This window comes from Alosa sapidissima, chromosome 13, assembly GCF_018492685.1.
Source record: "Alosa sapidissima isolate fAloSap1 chromosome 13, fAloSap1.pri, whole genome shotgun sequence".
Lineage (NCBI taxonomy): Eukaryota > Metazoa > Chordata > Actinopteri > Clupeiformes > Clupeidae > Alosa > Alosa sapidissima.
In genome coordinates, this window is record NC_055969.1 from 17,813,454 (window position 1) to 17,838,572 (window position 25,119).

General features: G+C 40.7%; 1 protein-coding gene across 1 annotated transcript; it reads right to left on the reverse strand.

The window, feature by feature from the left end:
- Positions 1–548: 548 nt before the first annotated feature.
- LOC121680856 (myosin heavy chain, fast skeletal muscle-like) lies at positions 549–12,255 on the reverse strand. The gene is made up of 38 exons (XM_042060405.1): positions 12,040–12,255; positions 11,789–11,932; positions 11,546–11,702; positions 11,417–11,444; positions 11,180–11,300; positions 10,999–11,091; positions 10,608–10,671; positions 10,427–10,525; positions 10,242–10,345; positions 10,022–10,160; positions 9,001–9,119; positions 8,691–8,840; positions 8,426–8,596; positions 8,036–8,336; positions 7,885–7,949; positions 7,712–7,799; positions 7,507–7,624; positions 7,283–7,406; positions 7,043–7,179; positions 5,601–5,856; positions 5,244–5,486; positions 4,975–5,151; positions 4,743–4,888; positions 4,553–4,643; positions 4,082–4,471; positions 3,748–3,993; positions 3,457–3,653; positions 3,174–3,357; positions 2,928–3,093; positions 2,712–2,836; positions 2,313–2,621; positions 1,969–2,172; positions 1,736–1,861; positions 1,489–1,659; positions 1,299–1,403; positions 1,122–1,217; positions 671–802; positions 549–584 (listed from the first exon to the last, which is right to left on the reverse strand). Exons 1-38 carry the CDS (start codon positions 12,241–12,243, stop codon positions 564–566), a joined length of 5,811 nt encoding a protein of 1,936 aa, XP_041916339.1. The 5' UTR covers positions 12,244–12,255; the 3' UTR covers positions 549–563.
- Positions 12,256–25,119: the final 12,864 nt, after the last annotated feature.

Sequence of the window (25,119 nt, forward strand, 5' to 3'; positions counted from 1 at the left end):
GTACTAAAGCTTCACGCAGCTTCACGCCGCATAATGCGCGAATGAAGTGGTCATTTGAAAGCGATGCCCACTGTATCCCGCCGGTAAAATAGCATCAGCGGCCAAGATCCGCCCACAAAGTCACTTGCGTTTTGCGCAAAGACACTTCCGTTTCAGACCATTAAAATAGAGCCCTATATGTTAATGTATGTTTTGCTTTTTCAAGCACTGGTAATTTCCTCGAAATTACATTTTTAGTTATTATCATAATTACTTATGATCGCAAGTTATGAATGTATGCATAACTCATTATAACAGTGACCCTCATAGAAAGTGTTACCACATTGTTCATTATTGGCAAACAAGTCTGTTTTAGCCAACGGACCTGGAAATCTTAAAGTGATTTTAAATGCAAATAGAAAATTGAAACATATTACAAATTCTGATCACAATTAATTCTGATTCTAATTAAAAACAATATACTCATATTCTGAAGAGACTTTTATTATGTAGGAATTGCAGTGTGGTCACAACAATCAGGATATTAATCCAAATGAGTGACTGGTCAGAAGATTTCACAGGATTTACTCTGCAGCCTCCTTGCCCTGAGAAAGAGAAATTGAAGAATGAAATAAAATTGAGTATGAACATATGGCTTATAATACATTGAAATATGGCAAATTAGATTTACCTTTCCAGTATCACGGCTCTTTGCTCTCATCTTGTTGACCTGGGATTCAGCAATGTCAGCACGCTCCTCAGCCTCCTCTAGCTCATGCTGAACCTTCCTGAACTTTGACAGGTGGGAGTTGGATTGCTCCTCCTAATAATGAAAAAGTATGTTCGAGTTCAGATGCTTCTGTTTTGAAGCAATGAAAATTCATTTAGGGTCCAGGTGATAGCAGTTCTTTTAAAACGTTTACTTTGAAAACACTGAACTTAAAGGACTAAGAGATACAAAATGTTTTGGTGTTCATCCTTCCTGTTACATTCATTACAACTGATGATGGTGTTTGGATGAACCGAAAAGTTGTTTATCTTTTATTCTTTTTAGTCCAGTGTTTTCAAATTAGACATTGTCATTTTTATTAATATAAAAGGCAAGACGTTTGACCATATAGGCAACACAAGAAACAACTTACAGCTTCCTCAGCCTGTCTCTTGTAGGCTTTGACCTTCAGCTGCAGCTTGTCAACCAGGTCCTGCAGTCTATTGACGTTTTTCTTGTCCTCCTCAGTCTACAAAAAGAAAAACAATCTGTCAATCATTGTCCTCCTCGAGATAAGTGCTGTTCAATAGTGGTGAAAGAAACTTTGTACCTGGTAGGTGAGCTCCTTCACTCTCCTCTCGTATTTGCGGACTCCCTTGACAGCATCAACACCACGTCGTTGTTCATTTTCCACCTCACTTTCCAACTCACGAACCTTTACATGAGCAAGATTTTCATTTCACAATGTCTTCATTTTATTTATTACATGAAGAATATCTCACCCAAGTTTAGTCACTCACCCTGGACTCCAGTTTCTGGAGTTGTTTCTTGCCACCCTTCATGGCCAGATTCTCAGCCTCATCCAGGCGGTGCTGAAGATCCTTCACAGTGACCTCCAGGTTCTTCTTCATCCTCTCCAGATGAGAACTGGTGTCCTGCTCTTTCTTCAGCTCCTCCGCCATCATGGCAGCCTGAATAATGGGAAATTGTGTTTTAGATCACAAAAGTTATGTACAGTTCTAAAGTTCAAAATAAAACATTGCTTACATCAGTGATGGCTTTCTTGGCCTTGTCCTCAGCATTTCTAGCCTCCTGGACGATGTCATCAACCTCACCTTGGATCTGAACCAAGTCAGCCTCAAGCTTCTTCTTGGTGTTAATCAGACTTGTGTTCTGACATTCAGAAATAATTGCAAATATGTTATATGGTGAAAAATATTTTGAAAGAACTGTGGGTACGATTGAAAATATTTTTTTGGGTGAGAAAGATATATCCCCACCTGAGAGTGCAGGAGGCCAACACGCTCACTAGCATCAACTAACTCCTGTTCAGCCACTTTGCGGCCTCTCTCTGTCTGCTCCAGAGCAACTCTGAGCTCCTCAATCTCAGCCACCATCAGGCCGTTCCTGCGCTCCACCATAGCAACCTGCTCCTTCCCGTCTTCTTGTCCTCTGACAGCATCATCAAGGTGCAGTTGGGCATCCTAACAGAAAAACATGGATTGACAAAAGATGTGCCATACTACCAAGACAAAATTATATAATATTGATTCATGGACATTCTTGAACCAAATAGTATTTATGGTAAGATAGGATCATTGTACTATTTTATTGCATAACTAACCTTGAGTTGACTCTGCACATTTCTCAGTTGTTTCTGGTACTCGGCAGCCTGGCGGTTAGCATGGCTCAACTGAATCTCCATCTCATTGAGATCTCCCTCCATCTTCTTCTTGATTCTCAGGGCATCATTTCTGCTCCTGACCTCAGAGTCCAGAGTGCTCTGCATGGTGTCGGCTATCCTCTGGGCATTCCTCTTGATCTGCTCCATCTCCTCATCCTTCTCCGCAAGCTTCCTGTCAACCTCACCCTTGATCTGGTTCAGTTCAAGTTGGACACGAAGAATCTTGGACTCCTCATGCTCAAGAGTGCCCTAAACAAGAAAATCAAGAAAATGTTAAGATATATAAAGCAACATAATTTCCGTTTCTAATTGTGTAGGAAAGCCCGCCTGATATTTTACCTCAGCCTCTTCCAGGGCTGTTTGGATCTCAGACTTCTCAGTCTCAACAGTCTTCTTGGCCTTCTCCAACTCATGGATGCTCTTTCCAGTCTCACCAAGCTGCTCAGTCAGGTCAGAGATCTCCTCTGCAAATATGCAGTTATATTACAGCAAACATTATCTGAAAGTTTAAAAATATTTTTGAGTGGGATATGTATTGGGTTGTTTTTGACTCACGTTGTAAATTCTTGTTCTCCCTCTTCAGGGTCTCCAGGTGGTCAAGAGACTCCTCATAGGAGTTCTTCATCTTGAACAGCTCAGTGCTGAGAGAACGAGCCTCTTTCTGGGCACCCTCCAACTCTGCCTGACCCTCCTCGTACTTCTGCTTCCATTCTGCCAGGACCTTGTAGAAACAGATGTTGTTGTGAGGCTTATACTTATTCACCTACATTCCACATCTGAATTATGTTTTGGAGGAATTACCTTGTCAAAGTTTCTTTGCTTCTTGTCAAGGTTGGCAGCTAGACCATTGGCTCTCTCCACATCAATCATGAGGTCCTCAACCTCACCCTGGAGTCTCTGCTTGGTCTTATCTAGAGAGGCACATTTTGAGTTGGTTGCCTCGATTTGCTCCTCAGCCTCCTGGAGACGCTGGGCAAGCTTTTTTCTGAAGGAAAAAACATCAGATTTAAGACAGAAAAGATTTTTTAGAACGTTTTAGTCAACAAAATATATCCAACTGTGTTTTTGCATCTTTAGCACATACTTGGACTCCTCAAGCTCCTCAGTGCGCTGGATGGCATCAGTTTCGTACTTGGTCCTCCACTGAGCAACCTCGCTGTTGGCCTTGGACATGCCACGTTGAAGCTCAGCCTTTGCTTCCTGCTCCTCCTCAAACTGCTCTCTTAGAAGGTCGCAGTCGTGGCGAGCTGACTGAACAGCATGAGCCAGGGCATTCTTGGCCTGTTTGTTAACAAGTAAGGGTGTTTATGAAAGCATTTCTCCAAATGTGATTGATGTAATCCAAATTCTTCATTTCATGCAAAGGCAACAGTACCTTGACTTCCTCTTCATTCAGTCTTTTTAGCTCCTCAACTTGCTGAGTGAAGGCCTGTTTGCTTCTGGTCAGCTGAGACACAAGAGCATCTTTCTCCTCAACCTGGCGGCCAAGCTCACCATTTTCAGTCTGAAGTCTTGCTCTCTGACCACTGAGGTCATTGACCTGACGGGCAGCCTCATCACTCTTGGCCTTGGTTTCACTAAGTTGGTCTTCAAGGGTACGGCACATTTTCTCCAGATTTCCCTGTTTATGAAAATGCCCATTAGTAGAAAAACGTTTATTGTAAGTTGGTTTGTTTAAAAGATAACATGAGGGTAAATATCTCATCAACCTTAGCTTTAGCAACAGCCTCCATGTTGCTGGCGAGATCATCTATTTCCATCTTGTATTCACTCTTCTCCTTCTCAAGCTTCTGCTTGACACGTTGGAGGTTGTCAATCTGCTCTCCCAGCTCAGCCACACTGTCTGCCTGCTTCTTACGGAGAGCTGACGCAGTGGCTTCGTGCTGAAGGGTGGACTCTTCAAGGTCACGACGCAGCTTCTGGAACTCAGCCTCACGCTTCTTGTTCATCTCAATTTGAGCAGCAGTGGCACCACCAGCCTCCTCAAGCCTTTCACTAATCTCCTCAAGTTCCCTGGAGAGATCAGCTCTCTGCTTCTCAACCTTGGCACGAGCTGCACGCTCAGACTCAATCTCTTCCTCTAGTTCCTCAATGCGGGCCTAATGAAAAAAAATATTATGTTAGTACAACAGAAAACTGCAAAAACACTCAGAGTTTGAGTTGGCGGAGAATAATTAAACCTGAAGCTCCTTGATCTTTTTCTGCAGCTGAGCACCAAGTGATTGTTCATCTTCAATCTTACTTAGAAGTTGACTCGTTTCAAAGTCCTTCCTGATTAAAAAAGATTAAAGAAAAGGAAGAATCATTTCTGAAGTTGGCTGCATACATGGGAATAGAACAGTGATATTTTGTAATAAATAATGCCTTTACTTCTTTATCTTCTCATCAGACTGCTGCTTGTCATTTTCCAGATCCATGATGCTCTCCTGGGCCAGCTTCAGGTCACCCTCAAGCTTTCTCTTGGCTCTTTCAAGGTCCATACGGAGCTTCTTTTCTTGCTCCAGGGAACCCTCAATCTGCCAATTTGAATTGTGAGGTGAGTATGTAGTAAATGTTGAAATTTCAGTGTGAGAAGTTGTCAAATGTTAATTTTTGTACTTACATCATCCACTTGCTGTTCAAGCTTAGTCTTTGACTTGGTCAGAGTGTTGACTTTGTCTTCCTCTGCTTGAAGATCATCAAGAGTCTGCTGGTGGGCCTCTTGGAGGGCTTTCTTCTCCTTTGTCAGCTTAGCAAGGGACTCATCCTGTGAGGCCATCTCTTCAGTTAGGTTCTTGACCTGCACATAGAAAGTTTTACATTTGTGAACAGTGTAAATAAGATACTTTATTTTCGACAGACTACATTGATCGCCCCTTTACAAATCCCAACCTTGTTCTCGGTGGCATGTTTCTCCTTCTCCACTTTGGCTAAGGTCAGCTCCAGATCATCAATGTCCTTTTTGAGCTCAGAGCACTCATCCTCCAGTTTCCTCTTCTTGGCAGTCAGCTCAGCATTGATTTCCTCTTCATCCTCCAATCTCTCGGTTGTCTCTTTAAGCTTGGCCTCGAGCTGGATCTTACTTTTGATAAGACCCTCACACCTCTCCTCAGCATCATTGAGACCCTCATTTCCCTATTGTAAATATAAGATGGAAGCATGACAATACATACTTTGTATTGACAACACAATGCTGAGACTGGGTAGTTGTATGATTGTGAATATTGAAATGGTACACTATGCACTTACAGATGACACTTGCAGCGCCAGGTCATTCCTCTCTTGCACCAGAGCCACCATCTTCTCCTCAAGCTCCTTCTTCCTGGCTGTTGCCTTTGCACAGTCCACTTTGAGTTTCTCATAGTTCTCCTTCATGTTTGCCAGCTCCTTCTCAGTTTCAGCACTCTTCAGCAGAGGCTTGATCTTGTAGTAAACCTTCATCCAAGGCCAGTGTTTGACATTCATGAATGAGCGTATATTGTACTGGATGGTGTAGACAGACTCCCTACACAAGAAGGGTGGTGAAATGTATCCTTAAATATAGGTTGTAGAATTATGATTACATGAATTGTGTAGAAAGTAGGGATCTAACAATATCAAAATCTTACAATACCATAATACCCCGATAACAAGTCCATATGATATGTATTGCAATACTGCAGATATGTAACAATATAAATATCACAATATGATATCTCGGTAACAAATCAATGGTAAAATATTTATTGTGATATTTCAAAAAAGTCAAATTAAGACTCGGAAAATAAAAACATTTACTACCAGATCAATTACTACCATATCACCGATCTCCTTTGCAGTTCTACCTTTTTTAGCTACTATGTTTCAGTCTGACTCTGAACTATGACACCAATAGCCTACATTAGACAAAACGTAGCCTAATGGTGCATACATAGACGAGTTTAGTTGTTCGGTTGATACATAAAACATCTCCGTGGATTCAAACTCTCGTTTAGAGACACTGCATAGTTGCATAAGATGTGTGTGTGTGCAGTCTCTATATGTCTTACCAACTGTGTAAATAGTTTACTGTTAAATGTAACTATTGTACTGTTATTTGTATGTCGCTTTGGACAAAGATGTCTGCTAAATACCATAACCATAACCATAACATGATGAAAATGGACATCATGCTGTCATCAGCTCTCAACTCTTATAACAGGTCTAATCAAATATTGACCGGAGGAGGCACAAATAGCATGCTCTATATTGTCTCGCCAACACCGGCATCTACCATTTTTGCTGTAGGCCTAGATCTGTAGAGGCAACCGACGAGCAGAGCACAAAGGATAATAGGCACGAATAGGATGATGGTCTCTGTCATTTTTATTTTATCTTCACTCTGCTCCATGGCAGCTGAAACCATTTTTTGCTCAGGAGACCTATCTTTGATGCCATACCATCACATGTCCATGACGATATCGAGACACTTTTGTTATTGCGATATTGTGAAATTGACAATAACATTCATCCCTAGTAGGAAGTGTAATAGGATCTTCTGAGACATTATTTTTGAGAAAAATAAAAAAATATTAATATTGCTAATCATTTAGCAAACAGCAGTGCACTATCAATTGAGAGGGATACCGAGGCGGACTATACAATTAATATGCTTGCTACTCATACTATAGCAGTCTTGCAGACTTCTGAGTTCTTTTGAAATACAAATTTACCTCCTTTCCATCATCTTTGAAAACTCCCTCCTCATCAGGTATGCACGGCAGAGAGCCTGAGTCATTGTGACCAGGGTAACCAGTTTCTCATCTCGCATCTCCTCAAGGTCACCCAGCAAACCAGCTTTAAAGAACACCTGAGGGATGAATGAAAATATAAGCATCTATTTGATACAGAAAAGCTGTGCTCTAGTTTGTCCTCATGAGATACAGATAATAGATTGCATGAAACCTATCTACCTTTGTGTGTCCAAACATGTATTGCGTGTGATCAACATCAATAGATCCCAAGAGCTTCTCAGCAGCCTTCTTATTATCAATGAACTGACCGTCGGGGATGACACTGGCATTTAACACTTTGTATCTGAAGAGAATAAATGAATGTCCTTATAGAGCATTACTTTCCCCCCTCTAAATGCAGTATTGAATATGTGTCATACTCCATTGGCTTTTTCTAAGTTCACCTCTGCTTGAAGTCACCATAGAGGATTCTGCTTGGGAAACCCTTTCTGCAGATTCTGATACCCTCCAGCACACCATTGCACCTGAGCTGGTGGATGACCAGGAAGTTCTGCATATAACCTGTCAAATACATGTCATGAGATCTTCTATTCTCAATGTAATATATGACTATGCACACATCTTTATTGACTACCAAACGCCCTTTACCTGGTTTCTTAATTTCATTTGGAATCAGACAACGCACAAAGTGAGGATGGGTGCTCCTCAAGTTGGTCATCAGTTTGCCCAAGTTCTCCTGTTGGGATAAGAATGCAATCAAAACATCCCCTTCACCATTACTTTAGATGATTGATTTGTTGTTATTGGTTTAATATACACACCCTGAACTGTGATGACACAGTCTGCATGGAGCCACCCTTCTTCTTCTTCTTACCACCACCAGTCTCTGTTGACATACACATTATTCAATAATTGAGGTATAAATGGGATATTTTTGCATTAGCTTGTAGACTTGTATAGGTTTTTTGTTACCCTCAACAACAGGTGGGTACAAGACAGGCAGGAGTTTTACTCCCGATTTCTGGTACAACTGCACAACAGAATCGTTCAGTGGATCCTTGTTCTTGTCCAGCCACCCAGTAACATTGTAGTCCACAGTGCCGGCATAGTGCACCAGGGAGAAGTGGGCCTCAGCCTTGCCCTTTTTGGGCTTGGGCTTCTCAAAGGCCTGATTTTTGCCAAGATGCTGGTCATACAGCTTGTTCTTGAAAGTGGTGTCAGAGGCCTTGGGGAACATGCACTCCTCTTCAAGGATGGCAAAGATTCCCATAGGCTGTTGGGAAAATGAGCTTAGTTTTAAAAGTGAATATTATAAAACAATATAAATCTAGCACTTGGCTCATTTGACTGATTAAAACTGACCTTCTCAATGAGCTCAATGCAAGCGGCTAAGTCCATGCCGAAGTCAATGAACTCCCATACAATGCCCTCTTTCTTGTATTCCTCTTGCTCCAGAACGAACATGGTGTGGTTGAAGAACTGTTGCAGTTTCTCATTGGTGAAGTTGATGCATAACTGTTCCATGCTGTTGTACTGTGATTAAAAAATAGTTTGTAATATGAATGTCCCCTACTGAAATTGTATTACATTGTGGTGTGAGTGAAAAATGGTGTTAACTCATGCTTACATCAAAAATCTCAAAGCCAGCAATATCCAGCACACCGATATAGAACTGCCTTGGCTGTTTAGTGTCCAGCATCTGGTTTATACGGATGACCATCCACAAGAACATCCTCTCATAGATGGACTTGGACAAGGCCGAAACTGAGTTATTGACCTGAAACAGAATATTCAAGCAGTGGTCATCCTATGCTCAGAGACAAAAAGGTAAAATGCTTATAGGATAAAAGTAAGTCATTTTACTATTAGTAATTCTGTCCAAATACTGCCAAGTGGTTTGTGATCTTACGTTAACTTTTTAGTAACTAAAATAATACCTGTGGCACAGTCTGACCCTTGGTGACAAACTCATTTCCGACTTTCACTCTTGGGTAGCACAAAGCCTTCAGCATGTCAGCGGAGTTCAGGCCCAAGAGGTAAGAGACTTTGTCAGCATCTAAAAAGAGTGCAACAGTGAAGCATTTTGGTGATTTGGAATTTATAGCAACCAATTTCATACTCCACACTCCAAACAAATTTGGGACAACATATGAAACAAGTTTGTCCACCTCAATTTCCTCTCCCTAAATCAAAACGTTTGTCCAAGATGGTGTTAGATTAAAGGTTATATGTCTCACAAAAACATAAAGGTATCTGAGTGACCATTGTTTTGTAAATGTTTGTCTTTAAAAGAATATAGATACTTTCTTAATCCAGAAGGACATTTAGAATATGAATACACATTAATATACATCCTGTATGTTGATATAAATAACATGGTGGTATGACACTTTTGTGCATGGTGTAGCATCGTCAGTCGTCCTGGGTTCACTTTCCAAATCTGCCAGTGCCAGCCGTTTTTGTCATTTTTGATAAAAGTGTTACTAGATATCAGTCATATTTAAAGGAACCATATGTAAGATTGTGGCCAAAACTGGTACTGCAATCACTTTCAAAATACTGAAGAGCGGTGTATCCCCTCCCCCTCCCCCCTGACTCGAGGTTGCCAACCCGGATGGCGAAACACTACTGACTTCGTGATTAGTAGATAGGTGGAGGGTGGCGCATCAGGCCAAAACACAACATGACATGACAAAACACAACATCAACATCAGTTGAGGGCTGCAACTTCACTTTTTAAATGACAATATCCTGGCCGGACTACTGTCAGTGATATAAGTATTTGAAATGAACATGATTTCTTCATGTCTAGTGAAATATCAGGGCCATTTTATGATTAATTGAAATATTTTTCTTACATACGGCTCCTTTAACTTTAATTAAACACAATACCTTAATAAATAAGAGTACCTTGTAGTTATTACTAGAACTGTGATTCAGTAAAGTGTTGTAACCTACCCTCAGTGCCATCAGGCTCAGCCTGCTCCTCACGCTGCTTCTGCTTGAATTTCATGTTGCCATGATGGAGCACAGCACCAGTCAACTTGTAAATGGTGACTTTCTCCTCTCCAGTGAAACCCAGGATGTCAATGGCATCCTAGAATGGTGAATTATTTGATTCATTTAAAACTATCTTCAAGAAATTGAACAGGGGAAAACCCATTATTGGAAGACTTACATCTGTGGCATCCAACTCCTCTTTGTCATCAATGCTCGCCACAGCGATCTGACCCTGACTGCACATTGGGAAGTCATAGGGGTTGGAAGTGATGAGGGACATTTCTGTCAGGATGCAAAAATTATTTTAGAAATTCAGAATTAAATGAACATTTTTTGAACATTTGGTGAAATTATTAACCTTACCTATAATTTCAGGCTTGTGGTTGGTCATCATCTGGAAGAAAATGTGGTAGCCTCTCTCATCAGGAAGCTGGAATGTCACTCTAGACTTCTCTAGCAGGTCTTTTTATGCAGGGAAGGATGTATTTTAATTTGATATTTAAGGCAATAAAAGAACATTTCTACTTTGAACAATTATACTTACAAGTCTCAATATCAGCACTAGCCAGTTTTCCAGTTGTGGCAAAGTGAATTCTGATGAATTTTCCCTGTTTGAGATTACATTTTGACATTTTGATTTTAACTAAAGCAGGTTACACATGAGGAAAATATTCAAGTATTCAATAAATATTAAAATATTCAGGAATAGACCTATGAGTAACAATAAATACTGCGTTTAATACAAAAAGCAAAAGATGATAGTGTATATATTTAAGTAGACATCAGAGGATACTTTGAAAAAGAGATACTAATTGATATAAAACAAAGTGCATGTTTGATTTAACAGAAAAACCCTAAGAAGTTGAACCTATCTAAAAACAAAACAAACAAACAAAAAAAAACATGTAAGAGATTAGATGGGAAACTAAACTTACGAAACGTGAAGAGTTATCATTCCTCACAGTCTTGGCATTACCATAAGCCTCCAGCAGTGGGTTTGCTGCAATAATCTGGTCTTCAAGAGAGCCCTGCAAGTCAATAGATATATTGTTACTGAAGTTCATGTCTGTGTTGCTATGTGATAATTAGCCTATAAATATGCAAGGGGTCCTATACCTTAATTTTTCCACTGCTGCCAGCTGGTGCATCTGATGCCTTCTTACCAGCCACTGCAATTGTTGCAAAGTACTGGATGACACGTTTGGTGTTAACAGTCTTGCCAGCACCAGATTCTCCACTGTATTAAACAGAAGATCACAATTAGAAAGTGTACCAGAAGAGTATACAGAAGATAATGTAAAGGTTTAGCCTTTTAATAATGTAAAAAGTTTTAAGGGATGCATGGACACTTACGTGATCAGGACAGACTGATTCTCTCTGTCTGTAAGGCAAAATAGAGATTGAAATAATTGGTTAATTTTACATAAATGAATCAAATATATAATGTATTATTCAGTGATGGATTTAAAACTGAAAGCATACCTTGGAGCATGAACTGAAATGCGTTGTCAGAGACAGAGAAGATGTGGGGTGGGGCCTCCACACGCTTCTTGCCTCTGTAGGCATCCACCACTTCTTGGTCGTACACTGGGAGCCACTTGTAGGGGTTCACAGTGACACAGAAAAGTCCAGAGTAGGTCTAGAATGAAGAAATGAAGAGGATTCGTTTTTCAGCTTTTCAAATTCACTTTATTTTTTTAATTTGTTTATAAGTGAGATGCTTACATAGATCATCCATGCTGCATAACGCTCTTTGAGGTTATACAGGACAGAGGCTTCATTGAGGTGGGTCATCATGGCCATGTCCTCAATTTTGTCGTATTTGGGAGGATTCAAGGGGAAGACTTCATCTTCCTTCACTGTCCTTTCCTAAAACCAATGTAGAAAACAGCTTAAACAAAGAGATGTATTCAAGACACTTTCTGTAAAAATGTAATTTTAACATCAGAAGATTTTCAACAGCCTTGCTAAAGTACCTCCTTAGATTCAAGCGTTTCAACAACGACTTTGCCACCATCCTTCTTTTTAATTGTACCCTTGAGGTACAACTCCTCTTTATCAACCACAAAGCAAGCAGTCTTTGCATCAAAGGGTTTGCTTTGAGCCTCCATTCTCTCCTTCTCAGGCTTACGAAGGTAGATGGCAGCTTTGCCATACGTGGCCATGTCACTGTCCCCCATGGTTGCTGGTTACTGCATTAATCATAAACATGAAGAGCAGTTTCAACATAAAATGCTTTTCACAATCAGACATCTAGACACGGTACTGTAAATAAAGTGGTTGACAGTCATTAGGGGGCAAAACCACAGTTTTTTGTCAGACCTCAATATACGGAGCTTATCAATGTACATTGGGTACTCAAACTGCAATTCATTAAAAAGTCAAATACAAAACAGTCCTTTTGATATCTAAATAATAATGGAACCAATTTATTTATTGCATTATTGACCTGAAATCTAATCCCATCCCCCATTATACTAATTTACACGTTGAATAGGGTTGGCAGTACGGCAGACGGTAGTAATGACATTGAATAAAATGTGGATTCCGCTACCTCATTTCGATGCCACTTAAATCTATTTTTTTTTTTTTTTATCACTGCACGTCATGCACCATCTATAACATCTTGCTCTACCACTACGTTCTATACAGTTAGTTCTATATAGTGTGTTGATAAACACATCAAGATGTAAGCTTAAAGTAGAGGGGTGCACTACAGTACATACTGTAGGCTAATGGACCGTGTTTGACAGTTTGCATGAGCCCATGCTATCACACACTCTTGTCAAAATCTAGCAAATAACTACACACAAGCAAAAGGCTATGAAACAACACCAACAGCCTACACAAAAACTTGCTAATGCACTACTGACATCTATTTGAAATGTTATCAGCAAAGTTGTAATGTGAATACTTTTTCAAGGTATGTTCTGATAACTTCCGAACTACCTAATAACATCAATCTCTCATATTCATGAGGCCCATACAGCATCACAATGAATTTGAAGCTGATGCAAAAAGTTTGCTTGTAAAAGCATAAATATGTAGATGACAAACATACCTCTTCTGCATTGATATTCCCAAGCTGTCAAAAAGGCTATGGAATCATCACCGCATATTATTACTAATTAAGCTACTCTAACGGGAGGTAACCTAATGTTTTGTGCATAGTTGCTGTTAAAATGCCTACTACTAATCCTTCAACACAGGCATATGTTTAGTTTATCATGAATATCTGTTGTTTAAATGCTTTTAGGCATCAGTCTAAATAACTTTAAACATTAAAACAGCTTACCATGATGGATGCACACACAATGGCAAGTATCCTAATCATTCCTCTCTCTGCTTTCAAGTTTATCTAGTGCAGATGGCTTGCCATATCTTTATATGTTAAAACGGCTTGCCTTGAAAATGCCAGGTCATGGTAACAGTTGCAGTTAACAGTAGGTAACAGTAATTGCAAGAAGTCTCATCTATGGAGTCAGCTTTTAAGTTTATCCAATGTGTTCTCAAATGCTTCGATAAATTCTGTCTTCCCCCTTAAATCATTTTTTTAACATGCAATAGCCAAAATAATGCATGATGTCCAATGTAGTAGACACAATCAATATTTACAGCTTAAATGAAATCAGTATTTGAAAAATAAACCAGTTCTAATACTAACTACTGTAATGTTACTTTCATGGGAGCTCAACATATTTGGACTTTTGTCGGCCTCTTGGATTTTTGGTATTACATTTGCAGTTACAACTGCTCACCACTTGGAGGAAGGCTAGTGTTTACTGAAGTGGCTGATATGCAGTAACCCTACATGTTATGGGAAGGGTTGGATTCGGACAGGGGTAACGGTTTTAAGGTGCGCCCCGTGCGTAAAATTGCATGCCACAGTCAAAAAATATTTTTTGCTATAACAGTGCAATGTAAACATGGAAATGCATACAGACCAATAGTATAGACATGGCAAACATACGACTTAAATTTAAGACACAGAATTGTTTACAGGTGGGCTACAGAAAGTCTCCAAGTTCACCTAGCCAAATACAAGGCCTAATACTGCCTTTAGTTCATTTGATTCGTTTTACTTACTAAGCCTACCAAACATCAAGCAAAATAAAAAAAAAATAAAAAAACTGCAGGTAACGTTGCAATTATGGGTGTATGGGCATTTGCTTAAAAAAGAACCAATAATCTACATGCGAAATTCCCTGAATAATAGTGCCGATTCCCTCTTGTTAAGACTTTAAGAATGACATTGCACAAAGTGGTATATCACCTCATTAAACCTCTCCCCCCGTGTTAGTATATCTATGGAACTCCTCCTACCGCGTGTGATTCTAGGCCTAATGTTAAAATCTAAGCAGCAGCGATGGTCGTGGCCGCTGAGTGGAAGTGAGACCTCCAGTTGAACCATAGCGTTCTTGCTACTCAATGTTTTTAAAAGGTTCACTATCACTACAAAGGCAGTGAAATAGAGAAATGTATGGCCACCGCTTACCCATTTGTATATCAGGCTTTTGCAGCCTCCACTGTGCATTTGTTTTAATTCGTCAGTAGGCCTATTATATCATAGCAAAGAACACAGTCTGAACGTACCAGAGAAATGGTACAGCCCAATGGGGGTGAGGGCTTGAAAATTGTATTTCATTAGATTATATCCTGAATTGTTGGTATGTGATGGTAATACTGTAGTTAATTACATGCAATATTGGATAACATTACATTTTTTCAGTACCCCCCAAACTATTATTTTCATAGCTTTTAGGAGGGTCCAAGTCTCATCTAGGGGGGTCGGACCCCCCCAATGCCCCCTGTAATTCGAACCATGGTTACACCACTGCAACCCATACAGGGAAATGGCTTTTGAATAGCTGTCTACTGTAGTGACCACCATGCGGGACAGGGTTATTAGGGTGATGATGGTGATGATTCCAAGTTTTCCATTTCCCTGTAGAGGAAGGTTAGGCGGTATGATATCAGTGAATTATGGTGGAGGTTGGGGATGTTTAAACGTAAGCTTCCGTTCAAGATTCATCAAGGCACTAGTGTCCTGACATTGTCTGCAAAGATTGCATATGTCTATACAAATAAGACCTTGAAAGGAGCTACACCTGTGCCATAGCAATAATCTATAAATGTCCCCCAAAATAATTGCTTTACTAGAATGGAAGTAGCTTGTTCGGCTAAATCAGATGTAGGCCTACTGTAAATCAGATGTACCTTACCTTTTCCTCCCAAAAGAAGATGAAATTTCCACAGTTGTTATGAATATCTAGAAAAGAATAAAAAAAACATACAAAGACAAGTATTTTAGTATATCAATAAGTGTAGTAATTGTTAGTGTATTAGTTGCTTTAGCGATGAAGAGACACATTACACATTCAATAGGAGCCACCTCCTTTCTGTGTCTGTGAAAGACTTACTGTGCACTGGAACTCCCCCCCCTTTTTGCAGCCCTCCCATATTCCCAGCAGGTCCTTTTATTGACACTTTTCTGTCAACTAAGCAGAGCTCTAATAAGGCAAGATGTGTTTTGATTGATGTGTTTGGGAACATTTGATACCTGGAGATGCTCATTATGATAAAAAGCTGTGGTTATTTTTAACTGAGCAGAAAAAATGGAATACAAAATTAATTGAGCAATGTTGCCCATGACTGTTTCATGAACAGAATAGTTTAGTTGGCATATATTTTGATGCCAGTGTTCTACAAATGCAATTGTTATCATATATGACAATTATAGAGCAATGTCTGCCCCATACGTCTGTTTGACTATGCATTTTTGCTTCAAGGGCTTTCTTGTTTGTATTTAGATGTGTCTGGCAGCTTTGTAGGAGTTTTCATTAGTTTGTAAATCAGTTTAATAAATATTGTTTCCCATTGATTGATAGGCTCCCTGAAATGAATTGCATGTAATTAATATATCCATCAAATATTAACGTGCTGCATATGCCCACCACACATAGCATGAATAGCATGAATCACTAGTTTTGGCAGGGATTTAAATAGTACTTTATGGCAATATTCCAAAAGTGAAGAGCACTGCAGTTTTATTACTGGTGTTGGGTGACAGATTTCTTCTAAGCTCCATACTGTATATGTCTGGACACTCTGCACTACCAAACGTGCAAAACAGACAATATAATTAAAAAATAGAGCTTAAAATTAGGTATCACAAATAATAAAAAGACAAAGTCTCAACCAGCCTCTATCTTTATAGTTGAAAAACCTGTCATATTTATTATTAGACTGTGTATCATGTTCCATCATTGTATCTTCCCAGTGTGTTGTAAACTGATTCAGCTTACATTGCAAAAAATTAGGAAATCTAACCAAGTGTTATTAATCTTATATTGACTGCTTTTAAGAAGTCTTCATCAAGTCAAATTTGCTCAACACACTTGTGGTGGTTCCAGTTTGTGAGGTGGTTCCCGTTCTTCCTGTGCCAGAGGATGAGTGGTTGATGGGCAAGGAGTGGAACACTAAAGGTGAGACCATCTTGATGCCCTTGATTGACAGCCTTGGCGCCCATTCTGGTTCCTCGCCAGGCTCCAGTTTCGGCTCCTTCTCTCGCTCCATTCCTGGCTGCTCCTCAGCACTCTGTAGCGCCATCCATTCTCGATTCTCCTCACTATCGCTCTCTAGCACTGCCCAGTCTTGAGTTCCATCTGGACCCCCATCCTGAGCATGTTGTTCAAGAATATTGTACAACAGACTAGTAAAACGCATTGTTGCAAACACACCAAGCATTCCTAATTTAAATGGTGGGAAATTGCAAAGTCTGTCAACAGCAATGATCTTGTGCAAAAACTACAGTTATCAGGTGGATGCATTGAGCTGACTCATCAGTCTTTGCTTTTAAGATCTTGCCATTGGTGTTCAATTAACAAATTGATTTTGCCTAGTTGTTAAACTTACAACTTCACCATCACCCAAATTAGGGGCCCATCATTGCACATAAAGGATCCAAGCTACTCTCAGAGTTAATGAGTTCAGAGTCTAGCCATTTTTCGTCAGGATGCTTGTTGCATCTTTAAAGGAACCATATGTAAGATTGTGGCCAAAACTGGTACTGCAATCAATTTGAAATGACTCTAGAGCGTTGTATCCCCTCCCCCCTGAGGTTGGTAACCCGGATGCCGAAACACTACTGACTTTGTGATTAGTAGATAGGTGGAGGGTGGCGCATCAGGCCAAAACACAACATGACATGACAAAACACAACATCAACATCAGTTGAGGGCTGCAACTTCACTTTTTAAATGACAATATCCTGTCCGGACTACTGTTGTCAGTGATATAAGTATTTGAAATGAACATGATTTCTTAATGTCTAGTGACATATCAAGGCCCTTTTATGATTAATTGAAATATATTTCTTGCATACGGTTCCTTTAAATATGAACATTATTAAAGGAACACACCACCGTTTTATAAATTTGAGTTATTCACTGTCTCCCCTAGAGTTAGATACTGTAAGTGAGCAAAAACATTTTTGTCTCTGTGCATGTATTTTTGTAGTCTGGCAGCGCCCCCGCTAGGTTAGCTTAGCACAGTGAATGGAATCCTTTGTAGCCGCATATAGTAACCTGACTCTCGCCAGATGAATTTCGTTCCGCCTAGCTCCACTCATCCATCTGGGATCGATCCATTGGAGAGGTGTTTCAGAAGGCTGGGCCTTATCAAAAATCCTTGCATATGATTGGATAAGCCACTTGTCTGTCATCTATTGACGTGTTACTTCAACCACTCACATCGAAGCCAACCTGTGACGCTGAGAACAGTATCACAGTCGCTTCTACGCTACGTCACATCTATGAAACTCCCGCCCTGCGTCCTGATTGGCTCTGCCATAAAATCTGGTGCCGAAATCACTCTCAACGGAAGCGATCCCAGATGGATGTGAGTGGAGCTAGGCGGAGGCGGTTCTCTTTGTTCTTTGTGTCTCGGCATGCACAGATCAACTGTGCTTTTGGATACATGGCATCCGCACATACAAGAACAGGGTAAATACAGTGTGCATAAGAATACACCCCCGTATGTTAAATTCCTATAGAGGCAGGCATTGGCATGGGGTACTTTCCATAAGATCATCTCTCAATGTGAATCAAACCAGCTATTAGGCTAACTGAAATAAAACCATGCCAATCTTTAGGTAAGGTGAAGGGTATGTGATGATGTGGGGCTATTTTTTTTTTTATTCCAAAGGCCAAGGGAACTTTATCAGGATACATAGCATCCTGGATCCATGAAATAACTGGCCTTTAGAAATAAAAAATGTGCCTGCCTCTATGGGAATTTAACATAGGGGGGTGTATACTTATGCACCCTGTATTTTAATGAAGAAGATGCATTTTTTCACGATACATTATTCATTCACAAAGAAAATTGGTGAACTTAAAGGTTGGAGTTTTCCTCATTTTTTAAATTAAGGTATTGACACTTTGAACAGCTGCGCTGTTATCAGAAGCTTTGGCCCAGAGTGACAGCAATCTAGATCATTGTTGACGATTTTTGTAGAGCCACAGCATAATGGTGTTTAGAAACGGAAGTTTGGGAGGAGCATGAAGGAATTTGCCACGCCTCCTTCAATCAGACAGGTTATTTATTCGCAGTCTACCTCTACCTGCCGAAGCATCCGCGTCACTCCGCTCGCAAGACGCGTTTGGTCAAACCAGGAGCCAAGTCGCCGGTCGCGCAGATTGGCTTCCCCAGCGCCTTCTCGGTCATCCAATCGCTCGCCTGTTTGTAATAACAGCAATAGCCGCCGCACGACCCGAAGAAGGAGAGCTACTCAGCGGACCATATCTTTGATTAGAGCAGAGTTGGATGCGGGTGGGATCAATTGCCCTCGTTCCGCAGGGAAAGCAAGCCTGCTTCGCCTTCTCCAACAATTAGTTATCTTTCCACTCCTATAGCCGATCAACCGAGCACCAGCGCCGCAGCGCGGAGCTCCGTTCCTCCGGCATCTCCCCCTCTGTTCATGCAACATGTTTCAACTCAGCAAGTTATGGCAGCCCGCGTGCAGCCCTCTACCTTGCCTACCGCTACTGCGGCCTCATTCTCTATTTCAATTAGCCTTTTCCCCCTACTCACTCAACTCAGCAAGTTATGGCAGCTCGCATGCAGCCCTCTACCTTGCCTTCTGCTACTGTTTATGCTACTATTTATTTAGTACAAGGTGTAAAACATACGACTAACGTTTCGATGTAGTCACATCTTCATCAGAGTCCTTGGAAGGAATGGGGGGTAAAGCCCTGATAAAGATTACCTACAGGTGTGATTGAGCATAAAGGGGGCGTTGGCTACCTGAAGATACACCCACAGCTTCCAAGGAGCTACACTCATAACATTAAGTCATTAAAGGCAAATTGCCCACAAAGCAGAGAAGTAATTAAAATGATCGAACAAGCATCTGTGTAAACAAGCATACATAGTTCACAGTACAATAGGGAAAAAACATTTAACATTAACAGTTTAACATTTACAGAAAGCATGATAGATTTAATTCATCATTAAGGCCTAAAGGTTCTAAAGTGCCAAGTGCATGTATCCAATAAGCTTCCCTACATAGCAGCTTTTTAATAATATCACCACCTCTGGGTGGGGCTGTGATTTTTTCTATTCCCCAGAATCTCAAAGATGCCGGAGAACCATGATTGGCCTCCTTGTAATGTCGCGCCATGGCATATGTTAGGTTTTGGGTGCGAATGGCGGTATTATGTTCAGATACCCGTATTTTAAGTTGCCGTTTTGTTTGCCCTATATAAGCCAGTCCACAGGGACATTTTAGAAGATAGATTATGTGTGTGGTGTTGCAGTTTATAAATGAAGAGATAAGAAATTTCTTGCCAGTGCGAGGGTGAGAGAAGTACTTTGTGTTGGACGAATTTGAGCATTGTGCACAATTTCCACATTTATAGAAACCTTGTGGTGGGCAGGATAGCCAAGTGGAAGGAGGTGGGGTGGTCATGTCCGAGTGGACCAATCGATCGCGGAGGTTACGAGCGCGCCTAAATATAAATCTGGGTGGCTCAGCGCAAATATCCTTTAGTGTCGGGTCACTTTTTAGTACATGCCAGTGTTTGCGAATAATGTTTTTTATGTGTCCCGCTGCTGGGGTGTAGCAAGCGGAAAAAGATAGCCTAGATGTTGTTTGTGGCTTCGTTCTTTTCTTTAGCAGTAAGGCGCGATCTGTATTCAAATGTTTCCCTATTGTGTGAAGGCCGCTGTTCAGTCCTGTATGTCTTAGCCTGGTGAACCAGGTTTTCTCCTGTCTTGAGAGTAAGTTGATCTTTTTTAACTGTTACCGTTTGTTGAATTCCATAAAAATGCCTTCCTTTTTCCCCCTTATCCAATTTGTCTTGCCAGAGTTTACCAGATCTTCAGAGTGAATACCATCTTTGATTATTGTTTTCAATTCTGATTTGCTGTACTTTACCTGTACTTGCTCTGCTTTAAGTGCTTCTTTTGCCAACTTGTCCGCCTTCTCATTGCCCTCAATCCTGTCTGTGAGCATCTGCATGCAGATTTCCCAGTCTGGATGCTTGTTAGGGAGGACTTGTCAGAGTCTGAACAGATAACAGATATAGCTTAACTTCTACACACTGTAGAGCCATTATGATGGCCATCATCTCTGCAGAGAAGACTGAGAGGAGGTCTGAGGTTCTTTTTTTAAATGAGACCTTGTATTTAGGAATATAGCCACCCTTTGATAAAATCCTGTCTTGACTATATTTATAGCTTATAGATTAACTACAGGATGGCAGAAAAAACAAGGTGGAATTGTACTCAGGTTGACTGTTTTGTGGCAAGGTATAGTACTGATTCCCATGTCATCTGCCTCTTTATTGCTGTTCCATCCAAAACTACAGTTCATAATGCGACCATATTCCCAGCATTCTTTTAACACCAGTTTTGTAGGATGTGTAGTTTCATGCCTTTGTAGGTTTACCCAATAAGCTAGAGAAAGTTTTAACCTCCAAGTTAAAGGCATCTCCCCTACTTCTACTTGCCGCGCTGGGATAGGTGAAGTTCAGAAGGCTCCACAACAAAAACAGAGAGCTTTGGCCTGCACCCTGTCCAATTCAGCTAATGTGTTTTTTGCTGCTGGTTTGTATACTGTACAACCGTAATCAAACACTGATCGGATTATTTCAACATAAATTCTTTTCAAATGATGCCCCCCCCCGCTGTAACCTGAAAGACACTTGATTGATTGAAGATTGATTGCTTTCTTACACTTGTCAACCATTTTCTGAACATAATTTTTAAAAGTGAGCTTCTCCGCTACGTCACATCAATGAAACTCCCGCCCTGCGTCCTGATTGGCTTTACCATAAAAATCTGGTGCCGAAATCACTCACAACGGAAGAGATCCCAGATGGATATGAGTGGAGCTAGGCGGAACGAAATTCATCTGGCGAGTCAGGTTAGAACATTTTACCACCTATTTCCATTTTATTCAACTTAAATTAATTAAAAGTCCTTCTTTCCACAGCATGTCATAAGCCTTCTCTATATCAAAAAAGGTTGCCAAAACAGATTATTTGTTGACTTGTGCTTTACGTACTTCATTCTCTAAGCAGACTACAGGATCCATAGTTCCATTACGGAAACCACTCTGGTAGGATGTGATCAGCCCTCTGCTTTCTATTTTGTATGATTACTAACCTTTTCATCCTCTCCATGAGTTTACATAGGTCAGATGTTAAGGCTATTGGTCTGTAGCTTTTCACATTTGTTTTATCCTTACCTGGTTTCCCTACAGGGACTACTAGTGTTTCCACCTAGTGGGCAGCTTTCCTCGCTCCCAAATTGTGTTATATAAAACCAGTATCACATTTTTTGCCACATCAGATAGTTCTTCAATCATTTTATAACATACTGTAGCGATCTCTCCCTCAGACAAGAATCACCTTTGGCCAGGACGGCCATTTATTGGAACAGGCAGACTCAGACACACTCAGACAACTACATAGGGCAACACAGGGGTAGTCTCAGCCGCACATGTAACACACAATAAGGGTTTACCACACATATCAACACGGGGTTAAACACATGAGGTACAACCAAAGAGACTAACACACTAACAAATACAGAGAGTCCAAGCAAAATGGAGAGTCCAAGGCGGCCAGAGCTTCTCTGTAGACATATAATCCATGGGCCAGATGAGATGTCGGTACCACTCAAGGTGGCAAAGGTTGCTTATACTTTTTGAAAAGATACATGTCTGTAGTTTGCATTTTTGTATGATAACCCTTCTGGAGTCACAGCTAAATTAGTGTTATCAGCTGTTAAAGATACCCTTTTATACGCAGGTGCCTATCTTGCTATTGGCCTTTGTTAAAGACATATTTGCATTTTGATTTTATTATGTTTGGTATCATTTTGAAGAGGACAATCTGAGCTTTCATTCAAGTCCTTTTTTGAACACTTTGGACAAATACAGCCGACCCTGGAGCTCTTCAAACTTTTAATCACACACATTTTCCTGCCATTTCTGCCAAATCATCTTTTTTCTTTTAATCCTGTGGCATCGGGGAGCATCAGAGATACAAAATACAAACACTGCAATACTGGCATGACTCTAAGGATTCAGAAAATGTATAATTTACCTATATTATCTCATTCTGAGGTGGTGATTTTCAGCTTTATATCAGGCATGGCGTTTTTTGCGAAGAAAGGTAGTTTTGCCAACCTCTGAGGTTTCCTTTGCTATTGGACTCTGACTTTAATTTATACTCAACCATCTTCTGGGCTTTGTGATTTTCAAAGTCAAAAGTCAAAGTCTGCTTTATTGTCAATTTCTTCACATGTCCAGACATACAAAGAGATTGAAATTACGTTTCTCACTATCCCACGGTGAAGACAAAACATATTTTACCAATTAAGTCCACAGACGAACATAACATTCAAGTAAACAATAAAAAGTAAATAAGAAGGCACATACAATGAAGAAATAAGAGCAGCAAAATTGGGTTGAAATTGTGCAATTGTGCATAGACAGTCAACATAATAGTGCAAAGTCAGGCCAATAAATGGCTGAGGTAGTTCTATGCGCTGCAGGGCTTTCCTGTTGTATTCAGTGCAGCTTTTGTAGTTTATTTTGCTATTGCTGGTCCTGTCAGCACTGTCTGACCACTTCTATTTGATCTGAGCTTCAGACAGTGACAAATGTATGCTTGTTTGTGTGAGGCCAAAACTGGTGCATGAACATAACTTCTTGTCCATGAAGGGTTGAGACCAGACCAGGGTCAAACCTGAAACGTAAAAAGTCTCAGGGCAGGGCCACAAACACTGACCCTGGTGCTTCACATGAAAATTAATGGTTCTCTATCAGTCAAACTACTCAGCGTTAATCAATGGGAATACACTCCTCGATCATGTGATGACCACTGAAGTCCTCTAATAGGTTCTATTGGCGCGAAACGGCTGGGCTATATATTTGGCAATGGCAAACAGTCTTTAAGGGTCTTCTGACATACGCGTAAGATCGGAGGTTCTGTGGATGTTAAACGGTCGGGCTGTATATCTGAACAACATAAACGACCATATGGAAGTCCGAACTTAGCCAGCTGTTCTACTGCTCCCCTCCTTCCTCCGCACATTATGTAAATGAGCGGAGAACATGCGGTTAAGATTCACACCATGTGAGGACGTGTCAATGACGTTTCTTTCGTGCGTCCATGTGGCGGGAGCACTTAAATGCCAGGGTCATGACCATGATGGAGTGGCATAATGCTGATCAGAAAATCTCCGACCTGGAAAGACGAAGACATCACGGAGCTACATGAGGGCAGACAGCGTCGTGATAGAATACATAAAGGGAACGGCAAGAGACACGTTGATGTAGGCCTACAACCGCATCGCAAGGCCAAAGGAATTCAAAAGACCAAATCATCATAAGCAGAAAGCGCTGAAAAGGCAGTACAACGACGTCATTGATGACAATAACGGTATTACAGTATAATATAAGAGTATTTAATAAATTGTTAGCCAACACGGTCGGTTTTCTGTTCATTGATAGCCTTCTCATGACCTCACTGCTGAGCCCGATATTTTTTGAGAATGAATAATACCTAGCTAGAGAAAATGAACAGAAGAAAACCCAACTTTATTCCAAGCTCCTTACATAAGTGCAATAGACACATACAGTATTTGACTTGTTTGCAGGAGCACACGTGCACAGGCATGTGAATGGCAGATTATCATTTATGCTGCCACTCAACGAAATGCAGGCACACGTTTGATTGACTGTAGTTAGCAGGTGCACCTGCCATTGGGACAGGGAAGATGCTTTTGGAAAAATAAACCAGGAAAAAATGCATGCTCTCTCCAACGCAAACCAGATTTGGGTTCCATAGCCAAGTAATTCTGCTACATAACGTTGAAAACAGATAAATGTGTTTATTTGAAGCACACATACAAATACTGTAGGTCAGCTTCAAGTAGGCCTATGCACACTTACGTGACTACTTCAAGTATTAGCCTACGCACAAGATTTTTCTTCTTTAGCCTACATAATGCATAGATTTTGTAAACAAAAACAACAGCTGTGACAGCGGCCGCATATATTCTGCGTCATAACACCCCTCTTCTGAAATCTGCAAGCCCCCACTCCTCACTCGACAACCACACAGAGTTTCTGTAATGTGCGTCTATGTCGTTCACACATAAGTCAGTATAAGGTCCACAGGTTAGCGTCATATCTGAATCACCCGAAGGGTCAGACCTCCGTTTGACAAACCTCCGCATATACTCCGGAGGTTATGTCTGAAAGCCCTTTTTCATTCTTCAGCGACGTCTATTGCCACTGGTCTGAGAACGGAAGAATAGGATCTGAAACAACTGACGGATGACAGAATAAACATTTTCTGTCAAATCAAATAATGAAAAAGCAATGTCCGAGGCCGCCCAAATGAAGCGGTGTGTCCAGGGGTGTGGGCAGTTCATTCCATTTGCATAAACTGTCTGGGTATATCTCATGCCCGGACAGAGTTGGTGGTCCCACAATTCTGCTCGCACTGGGGCCGAATGCTGTCGTCTTCCGGGCTAGC